Raw genomic sequence first — 11,091 nt, forward strand, 5'->3', positions numbered from 1 at the left:
GAGCCCTCTGCCTGACGTGGTGTCAATCTCTTGGCCTCAGAGAGGTAGGTCAGATTCTTGTGGTCCGTCAGGATGAGAACCGGAACCACCGAGCCCTCGAGCAAGTGCCTCCATTCTTTAAGGGCCTGCACGATGGCCAATAACTCCCTGTCACCAATCTGATAGTTGCACTCCGCGGAAGACAGTTTCCGGGAGTAAAACCCACAAGGAAGTAGAGGGCCCTCTGGTGTTCTACGCTGAGACAGAAGGGCGCCTACTCCCGTCTCAGACGCGTCCACCTCGAGGACAAAAGGCAACCCAGGGTTGGGATGCGACAGAATCGGAGCCGACACAAAGGCGGACTTTAGAGCCTCAAAAGCTCGGATGGCCTCGAGCGGCCAGACCTGGGGATTACTGCCCTTCCTGGTCAGATCCGTGAGAGGCTTGGCTAGCATGGAAAAGTCCCTGATGAACTTCCGATAATAATTGGCGAAGCCCAAAAAGCGCTGCAGGGCACGAAGACCACTGGGCTGGGGCCACTGTAAGACAGCCGAAACCTTCTCAGGATCCATGGAGAACCCCTCAGCGGAAATGATGTAACCTAAGAAGGTTACCTGGGATCGGTGAAATTCGCATTTCTCAAGCTTACCGAACAGCTTGTTCTCTCGTAACCGTTGCAACACTCGTCTGACATCCAGAATGTGGGCCTCCATGGATTCAGAATATACCAAGATGTCATCCAAATAGACCACCACACATTGCTGCAACAGGTCACGGAAAACATCGTTGATGAATTCCTGGAAGACTGCGGGCGCATTGCACAACCCAAAGGGCATAACCAAGGATTCATAATGACCGGTCCTGGTGTTAAACGCGGTCTTCCACTCATCGCCCGCCTTGATCCTTACCAGGTTATATGCCGCCCTCAGGTCGAGTTTGGTAAAGACCGTGGCCCCTTTGAGGCGATCGAACAGCTTGGAAATCAAGGGTATCGGGTAAGCGTTCTTGATCGTGATGCGATTGAGACCCCTGTAATCGATGCAAGGCCTCAACTCACCGCCCTTCTTTTTCACAAAGAAAAATCCAGCCCCTGCCGGGGACGAGGATTTGCGAATGTGTCCGCGTGAAAGCGCCTCCCTCACGTACTCCTCCATGGCCTCATTCTCCGCTACCGACAGTGGATAGACTTTGCCACGAGGAGGAACGGCACCAGATTGTAACTCTATGGCACAATCGTATGGGCGGTGCGGAGGTAGGGCAACCGCACGCACCTTATCGAATACATCCCGGTACTCCTCGTATTCAGGAGGCAACAGAGAGTCCGAGGAAGTACACAGCAACTTGACAGGCCCATGGATGCAACTAGCCCCACACTGCGGTGACCACGAGAGGATCTCGGCCGATCTCCAATCGAAAGTCGGATTATGCTTCTGGAGCCAGGGGTACCCCAAGACCACCGAGTAGTGTGGAGACGAAATAACCTGGAGACAGACCGACTCTCTGTGAACGGCACCAATGGCCATCCCCACTGGAAGGGTCTCCTGAGTCACGTGTGGCGGCAGAAGGGGTCTATCAATGAACAAACCACCAGCACCAGAGTCCACCAACGCCTGGGTCGTCACCGAGCCCCCGACCCAGGAGAGGACAACAGTAATCAGTGGTTTGTCAACACGGGAAACCGGGGACGAGGAGACTCCACCCAAGATCTGCCCCCGACAGGATCTCAGGTGCGAGCGTTTCCCGGACGGTTCGGGCATGCCAACCGAAAATGCCCACCGAGACCACAGTACATGCAACGGCCCTCGCGTCTCCGGAGTACCCTCTCCCCCTCGGACAGGCGAGCAAACCCCAGCTGCATGGGTTCACCCCCAGACAAGTCATCCCCAGGAGGCGTGGGAGGAGAGGGAGGCACGGGTGGGACAGCAAACGTAGGCGCCAATCTGTTAGAAGACCTCCGCAGGCTCTCCTTAAAGGAAGGTCTCTCCCTGAGTCTGGTGTCAATCAAAATCAGGAAAGAAATAAGAGACTCGAGCTCCACTGGTAGGTCCTTAGCTGCAACCTCATCCTTCAAGGCATCCGAGAGACCATGAGAGAAAGCAGCGTCCAGAGCCTCATTATTCCAGCCCACCTCTGCTGCCAGGGTACGAAACTCAATGGCGTATTCAGCTACGGATCGTGAACCCTGTCTGATGGACATAAGGAGCTTCGCAGCAGAGGCAGCACGAGCCGGCACATCGAATACCTTCCGAAGAGAAGCAACAAAACCGGAAAACTCGGCAACCACCGGATTGTTGTTCTCCCATAAAGGGCTGGCCCAGGCCAAGGCCTTGTCCGAGAGCAGCGAGATCAAGAAGCCCACCTTTGATCTCTCAGTAGGAAAGGCATGTGGCAGCAACTCGAAATAAATGCCCACCTGGTTAAGGAAACCTCGGCACTGAGTTGGCTCTCCCCCAAAGCGCTGTGGAAGGGGGGCAGAACCGGTCATACCCCGAAACACCGCAGGCGCAGCAACAGGTGTCGGGGTAGACTCTGGCGCAACAACCGGAGCGGCAGTAGGAGCGGGCCCAGGAGCGACAACCGACCCATCGGCAACGGAAGCTAAATGAGCCGTGCGTTCAAGCAGGGTTTGCAACGCCACAGCGAACCGACCCAACAGGTGATCCTGCTGATCAAGTCTGGCAACCAGCGTAGGTAGCGAGGATGGCCCTGTACCGTCAGAATTCATGGCTTGGTCCTAATGTCAAGGAACCATGAACCAGACGTACAACAAGAGATAAGTGGAAATAAGAAGGCTTTATTGGAAATCAAGCTGTAAGGCAAAAGTCCAAACGGATGGCTAAACCGAAGCAGGGTCTTGCGAAGCCAGAGGTCAGGAACCAGAAGGGTAGTCAGACGAAGCCTGGATCAGGAACCAGCAGGGTAGTCAGACGAAGCCTGGATCAGGAACCAGCAGGGTAGTCAGACAAAGCCAGGATCAGGAACCAGAAGGGTAGTCAGACGAAGCCAGGATCAGGAACCAGAAGCAGCAGCAGTCTTAGAAGCATGTGAACACAGGAGGACCAAGCAAGGAACTGAAGCCACAGACCTCCTATATATATATGAGCTAGGCATCCAGCTCCTCCCAGTGGGAAGGAGAAGCCGCAGGGTGGGAGGCTACAAGAAACCCAGAAACCAAGATGGCCGCCAGCACATGTCAAACGAAGGAGAACAGCAAGAAGGTAAGACCATGACAGTTACTGCCCCTTTTTTTCACTTATTTCTCATTACCGAGCAGTTTACCCGGGGAGGGGGGGGGGGGGTGCTCTCGCACCTTCTCCCCTTAGGGACCACCTTTCTATCTCCAAGTGAGTCCTGAAACGCATGGCGTCCGACTATTGGAGACATTTGGGGAGGATATTTTATGCTGCCACCCAATAATGGTGGTTAGCTCTGGTCATGGGACTGTGAGGGGCGAAGTTGAGGAATGAGCTGACCAATCGAGTCAGAGCCCGCCCAGTCTCTGGCAAATTGGAGCTGTGCATCCGGCATCTATGAGAGGACTGGATTTATTCCTATATCTACTTGAATCAGCTAAGTTGTTATCTTTCTTAATACAGTGATGTTATACCATTTAATCTGTATTGAATTTATATCGAGTATACTTTAGTGTTTATACACTATTAAAAGTTCTCTATCTCAGAGGCTTATGTCCTTTGCCTCAGCACAGATGTATGCTGGTCTGGGACGCTCCAGTAATTTATGATTTATTAATCTTTATATATGGCATCCTATTATCATACTGATACCGTTGGTCCCCTGATGAACCTTTGATTATCTAACGCGTTATGACATTGTATGTTGTGTGAGAAAGTGATAGGGCTGTATAAGGACAGGTTAGCCCAGGTATGTGGACAGAGTGCACCTACCTTTAAGGTGCATCTCTGGGCTGAGCAGTATTTGTAAGGGCATGAATAGGGACAGACATTTTATATCTTGATTTTCTGTCCCAGATGTATCTTATTGTCCTCCTTTTTTGCTAACCGTCCATTGTATTTGACAGCTTTTTGTACTACAGTCATGTGAAAAAATTAGGACACCCTTTGAAAGCATGTGGTTTTTTGTAACATTTTTAATAAAAGGTTATTTCATCTCCGTTTCAACAATACAGAGAGATTAAAGTAATCCAACTAAACAAAGAAAACTGAAGAAAAGTCTTTTCAAGATCTTCTGTAAATGTCATTCTACAAAAATGCCTATTCTAACTGAGGAAAAAGATAGGACACCCTCACATGTATTCCCTCTTAAATTGGCTCAGATCTCACACAGGTATATCACACCAGGTGCACATAATTAGTAGATCGTTACTCTGCATGTTGAATGAGGCTTGCCCTATTTAAACCTCAGACATTTAGTTTGGTGTGCTCCTGACTGTTGAAGTGAGAGTGAGCACCATGGTGAGAGCAAAAGAGCTGTCAGAGGACTTCAGAAAAAAGATTGTAGCAGCCTATGAGTCTGGGAAGGGATTTAAAAAGATCTCAAAAGATTTTGAAATCAGCCATTCCACTGTCCGGAAGATAGTCTACAAGTGGAGGGCTTTCAAAACAACTGCCAACATGCCCAGGACTGGTCGCCCCAGCAAGTTCACCCCAAGAGCAGACCGCAAGATGCTAAAAGAGGTCTCCAAAAACCCTAAAGTGTCATCTCGAGAACTACAGCAGGCTCTGGCTACTGTTGATGTAGAAGTACATGCCTCTACAATCAGAAAGAGACTGTACAAGTTTAACTTGCATGGGAGGTGTGCAAGGAGGAAACCTTTGCTTTCCAAGAGAAACATCGAGGCCAGACTGACATTTGCCAGAGATAAAGTTGACAAAGACCAGGACTTCTGGAATAATGTTCTTTGGACAGATGAGTCCAAAATTGAATTATTTGGACACAACAGCAGAGGACATGTTTGGCGTAAACCAAACACAGCATTCCAAGAAAAGAACCTCATACCAACTGTGAAGCATGGAGGTGGAAGTGTCATGGTTTGGGGCTGCTTTGCTGCAGCAGGACCTGGTCAGCTCACCATCATAGAATCCACGATGAATTCTACTGTGTATCAGAAGGTGCTTGAAGAACATGTGAGACCATCAGTTAGAAAATTAAAGCTGAAGCGGAACTGGTCCATGCAACATGACAATGACCCAAAACATACTAGTAAATCAACCAAAGATTGGCTGAAAAAGAAGAAATGGAGAGTCCTGGAATGGCCAAGTCAAAGTCCAGATTTGAATCCCATTGAGATGCTGTGGGGTGACTTGAAAAGGGCTGTACGTGCAAGAAACCCCTCAAACATCTCACAGCTGAAAAAGTTCTGCATTGAGGAGTGGGGTAAAATTTCCTCAGACCGATGTCGAAGACTGGTAGATGGCTACAAGAACCGTCTCACTGCAGTTATTTCAGCCAAAGGAGGTAACACTCGCTATTAGGGGCAAGGGTGTCCTATCTTTTTCCTCAGTTAGAATAGGCATTTTTGTAGAATGACATTTACAGAAGATCTTGAAAAGACTTTTCTTCAGTTTTCTTTGTTTAGTCGGATTACTTTAATCTCTCTGTATTGTTGAAACGGAGATGAAATAACCTTTTATTAAAAATGTTACAAAAAACCACATGCTTTCAAAGGGTGTCCTAATTTTTTCACATGACTGTATAGCTATCATGGTCCAGTTTGGACCACATTTATCTTCTGTATTTTAATTGTATGTAGATTAAAGGTTATGTTTTAGGAAGTTGCCCTCAGTGATTTAGATATATTCTTGTACATAGGAGAGGTATTATAGTAGTTATATTCTTGTACAGAGAAGCAGTATTATAGTAGTTATATTCTTGTATATAGGAAGCAGTATTATAGTACTTCTATTATTGTACATAGAAGACATATTATAGTACTTCTATTCTTGTACATAGGAGGCAGTATTATAGTAGTTATATACTTGGAAATAGGAGCAGTATTATAGTAATTACATTCTTGTATACTGGAGCAGTATTATAGTAGCTATACCTGTCTGTTATATATACACAGTAGAAGCCTATTAAAGGCTGTATTTTGGGAATGATTACCGCTCTGCTCACAGTAATATAACTAGTCAGGTACAACTTACAGAGCATCTTGGTGATCTGCCTCCTTTTCCCATTCTCCAGCACTATCCTGCAGGTTGCGTCTTTCTTGCACATTCTTCCCAGTCTTCTGATTCGGAATTTCCTCTCCCGGGTGAGTCGGCAGCCGATCAACAGATATAAGACAGTGATAATAGAGACAGGGACAAAGTAAAAGAATATGGTGGTCAGCTGGATGACCAGGTTGTAGACCCACTTGGGCTTTAGCATGGTGCAGGTTGCAGACTCCTCCACCCTCTCCAGGGACGGCAGGTAGATGTAGTATATGCCATGCAGTGAGGTGTTGGGAATGGAACACAGCAGAGACATGCACCACACCACACTGATGACCCGCCTGGCATGTGCGTTGGTCATAACATGTTTGGTCTGAAGGGGATGAACTACCGCTAAGTATCTCTCCACACTCAACGCCGTCACATTTAGAATGGAAGCAAAGCAAACCATCTCAAATAGAAAGGTTTTAAAGTGACAGCCGCCCTCTCCAAAGGGGAAGGGGTAGTTCTGCCACATCTCGTATGTCTCTAGTGGCATTCCAAAAACCAAGACCAGGAGGTCCGAAATGGCCAGACTGAACAAGTAGAGGTTTGTCGGGGTTCTCATTTTTCTGTGTTTTGCTATCACAGTGCAGGTGAGGAGATTTCCTGCCACCCCGGTTAGAAATATCACCAGGTAGGTCAGTGACACCGGCAGGAAGAAGGGTGACATCTTGGGGCCTAGAATGCTGAAGAGCAGTTTCTGCATCACTATGTCCTGGCTCTGATTGCTGTGCCACGTGTCATTGTTCAAGGTCCAGTTACAGGATTTCAACTGAAGATCTACTGAACAAATGTAGAAAAGATCTTCTCTTCCCACTGATGCCATCTCTGCAGAGAGAAAAACAGTTTGTACATACACTAATACAAGAGGAACAACACAAAACCAGCAAACCTAATCACTAGAGATGAGCAAATTTCTAAAAAATTTTAATCGGTCAGTTTGCCGAATCTCCTGAAAATATTTGATTTGATCCAAATTTATTAGTGGCGAATCGTGTTAAAAAAACAGCTATTTCCTGGCTGCAGAGAGCCTGTATAGTGGTGTAGAACACTGTTCCTTGCAGTAACACGCATAGGGAGTCTGCTGTGGTAGTGAAACAATACTGTGAGTCAGTATGACATGCAGTAAGTTTGTGTTGACGTCACTGAATATTTTGCCGTTCCTCTGATCCATCAGAACAATAACCCCCCAAAAAACGGATCCTGTCTGTTGAGCATCCGCTGTCACTCGGTCAGCATTTGGTCAGTAATCCATCAGTATTGCTAAAGCCAAGCAAAAACAGGAGTGGATCCAAAACAGAGATAACACGTGAATGGAATATTTGCATGTCTTCTGTGTTTTGTACCCGTTCCTGCTTTTGGCTACCAAAGCCAATTCTGATGCAAAATAGGCATCATGTCATACAGGCCTTACAGCTGCTACACAGACAGGTTCCGTTGTGCGTATCATTTTTCCTTCTTTCCGACAGATCAGAAGAAGGGTCAAATAAATGATGATGTCAACCAGGACAAAAAGGCAAAATAGTGGTCGAGTCATGAGTGATGAGGGTGGGAACAGCATTAAAAGTCCACAGAGTGGCCTAATGACATAGTGGTGAGGTGGCAGCAGCATTAGGAGACCTCAGAGTGGCCCAGTAACATGGTGAGGTGGCAACAGCATGAGGAGACCACAGAGTAGTGATGTTGCAGCAGCATGAGGAGACCACAGAGTGACCCAGTGACATAGTGGTGAGGTGGCAGCAGCATGAGGAGACCACAGAGTGGCCCAGTGACATAGTTTTGAGGTGGCAGCAGCATGAGGAGACCACAGAGTAGTGATGTGGCAGCAGCATGAGGAGACCACAATGTGGCCCACTGACATAGTGTTGAGGTAGCAGCAGCATGAGGAGACCACGGAGTGGTGAGGTGGCAGCAGCATGAGGAGACCACGGAGTGGTGAGGTGGAAGCAGCATGAGGAGACCACAGAGTGGCCCAGAGACATAGTGTTGATGTAGCAGCAGTATGAGGAGACCACAGAGTGGCCCAGTGACATATTGATGAGGTATATCTGTAAAGAATAAATCAAGGCAACTGGACGTACTGTAGATTTCTTGAAAACGTTTCACTCGTTCTTCCAATGAGCTTTCTCAATTCTGAGTGATTGTACAAAAAATTCTGGGAATAAATATGTAACTGAATCCACATCTGGTAATTAGACCCAGCATTGGGTCAAAGGTGTTGATCCCATTATCCTAATTTGAGTCAGTAGGTGATAAAGACTTCCCAGAAAAAGGTGTCAAGACAGCATTATACGTGGCAGACAATAGATGTCTAACCCCCCCCCCCCCCCCACCTCTATTCAAGCTTGGCTTCTCCATTTTTACATAGATGGCCTCCTTCACGCCTCGTTTGTACCAATCGGCCTCCTTATCCAAAACACGTACTTGACTGTCTTCAAGGGTGTGACCTGTTCCTTTTAGATGTAAGTACACGGCTGAATCTTGACCAGAGGTTTTGGCTCTTCTATGCTGGGCCATACGCTGATGTAGTTGTTGTTTTGTTTCGCCGATATACAGTTCTGAGCATTCCTCATTCCACTGGACTGCGTACACAGGTGGGGGGGGGGGGGTTAGACATCTATTGTCTGACACGTATAATGCTGTCTTGACACCTTTTTTTGGGAAGTTTTTATCACCTACTGACTCCAATTAGGATAATGGAATCAACACCTTTGACCCAATGCTGGGTCTAATTACCAGATGTGGATTCAGTTACATATTTATTCCCAGAATTTTTTGTACAATCACTCAGAATTGAGAAAGCTCGTTGGAAGAACGAGTGAAACGTTTTCAAGAAATCTACAGTACGTCCAGTTGCCTTGATTTATTCTTTACAGATATATACCATGACCTGGATAAATGAGAACCTTCACAGACATATTGATGAGGTGGCAGCAGCATGAGGAGACCACAGAGTAGTGATGTGGTGCAGAGGCGTACATAGGAATCACTGGGCCCCATAGCAAAAATCTGAATTGGGCCCCTTAACCCCGCCCACTACCCACCATGGCCCCTCCCACTTCCTGACTTTGCTCCTCCCATGCCACACCCCCATTAAATAAATTTATACATGACCTACAGAAACTGTTAGGGGTTTCCTGGGGGTGACCTGTCACATGGGATATCTGCTGCAGCCTGCAGGTCTCCTTATTTGGGGTGCCATGTTAGGCTACTTTCACACTTGCGTTCGGGTCTCCGCTTGTGAGTTCCGTTTGAAGGCTCTCACAAGCGGCACCGAACGGATCCGTCCAGCCCTAATGCATTCTGAGTGGATGCGGATCCGCTCAGAATGCATCAGTATGGCTCCATCTGTCCTCCGCTCCACTCAGCAGGCGGACACCTGAACGCTGCTTGCAGCATTCGGGTGTCTGCCTGGCCGTGCGGAGGCAAACGGATCCGTCCAGACTTACAATGTAAGTCAATGGGGACGGATCCGTTTGAAGTTGACACAGTATGGCTCAATTTTCAAACGGATCCGTCCCCCATTGACTTTCAATGTAAAGTCAAAACGGATCCGTTTGCACTATCATGAACAAAAAAAAAATATGTTTTTTTTTTTGTTCATGTTAATGCAAACGGATCCGTTCTGAACGGATCTAAGCGTTTGCATTATAGGTGCGGATCCGTCTGTGCAGACACCAGACGGATCCGCTCTGAACGCAAGTGTGAAAGTAGCCTTAAAGGGAATCTGTCACTAGCAATTTACCCCCAATTTTTTTTTTGTGAATCCATGTTTAACAGAGTACCTGTTTTCCATCTGTCTTGTTCTTTTGATTGCGAGTCTTGTAATTTCTTCAAAAAATCGATTCTTATGATATGTAAATGAAGCTGTAAGGAGCCCAGAGGGGCGTTATTCTTTCTCCACGGTGCCCAGGAACGCCCCTCTGAAGTGCCGTGCCCGCCTAAGTTTGAAAACGAATAACGCCTCCAAGTTCATCTAAATCGCCTCCCAGAGGCGCGGCTAAGTGCTCAACACCCCCCCTCCTCAGTGCCGCGCTCTGCGGCAAACACCCCGATCCTCCTCTCGCCGGCATCCCAAATCCCGCGCAGGCGCAGTGCCGTCAGTCATCTTATCATAGCGCAGGCAATCGCCGGCACTGCGCCTGCGCGGGATTTGGGATGCCAGCGAGAGGAGGATCGGATTTGGGAGGCGATTTAGATGAACTTGGAGGCGTTATTAGTTTTCAAATTTAGCCGGGCACGGCACTTCAGAGGGGCGTTCCTGGGCACAGTGGAGAAAGAATAACGCCCCTCTGGGCTCCTTACAGCGTCATTTACATATCATAAGAATCGATTTTTTGAAGAAATGACAAGACTCACAATCAAAAGAACAAGACAGATGGAAAAAAGGTACTCATGGATCCATGTTTAATAAAGTACCTTTTTTCCATCTGTGTTCTTCTTTTCCATGTCAGTCTTGTCCTTTCTTCTAAAAATTGATTCTTAGGATAAGCAAATGACGCTGTAAGGACTGGAGCCCAGAGGGGCGGTTTTCTTTCTCCACGGTGCTCCTCTGAAGTGCCGTGCCCGCCTAAATATGAAAACTCTAACGCCTCCATGTTTAGCTGAATCGCCTCCCAGAGGCGCGGCTAAGTCCTCAACACCCGCCCCCCTCCTCAGCGCGGTCTGCAAACACCCGATCCTCCTCTCGTCGGCGTCCCAAATCCCGCGCAGGCGCAGTGCCGGCGATTGCCTGCGCCTGCGCTCTGATAATACGGCTGAGGGCAACAGCTTCAACATCGTCACTGGGCTCGGCGCATGCCCAGTGAGTGTGACGATGTTGAAGCTGTTGCCCTCAGCCGTATTATCAGAGCGCAGGCGCAGGCAATCGCCGGCACTGCGCCTGCGCGGGATTTGGGACGCCGACGAGAGGAGGATCGGGTGTTTGCAGACCGCG

At 48.0% G+C, this 11,091-nt stretch overlaps 2 protein-coding genes across 2 annotated transcripts in view; one reads left to right on the plus strand and one right to left on the minus strand.

The window, feature by feature from the left end:
- Positions 1-3,721, plus strand: part of LACTBL1 (lactamase beta like 1) — a 32,360-nt gene extending 28,639 nt beyond the window's left edge. The window contains exon 9 of the mRNA XM_044277704.1: positions 3,681-3,721. Within this exon, the coding sequence (XP_044133639.1) occupies positions 3,681-3,721 (41 nt within the window). The remainder of the gene's footprint in view (positions 1-3,680) is intronic.
- Positions 3,722-3,944: 223 nt separating this feature from the next.
- LOC122926329 (neuromedin-U receptor 1-like) lies at positions 3,945-6,981 on the minus strand. Its single transcript, XM_044277705.1, has 2 exons — positions 6,105-6,981; positions 3,945-4,027 (listed from the first exon to the last, which is right to left on the minus strand). Exons 1-2 carry the CDS (start codon positions 6,979-6,981, stop codon positions 3,945-3,947), a joined length of 960 nt encoding a protein of 319 aa, XP_044133640.1.
- Between the last annotated feature and the right edge of the window lie 4,110 nt (positions 6,982-11,091).

Source organism: Bufo gargarizans, chromosome 2, assembly GCF_014858855.1.
Source record: "Bufo gargarizans isolate SCDJY-AF-19 chromosome 2, ASM1485885v1, whole genome shotgun sequence".
NCBI lineage: Eukaryota > Metazoa > Chordata > Amphibia > Anura > Bufonidae > Bufo > Bufo gargarizans.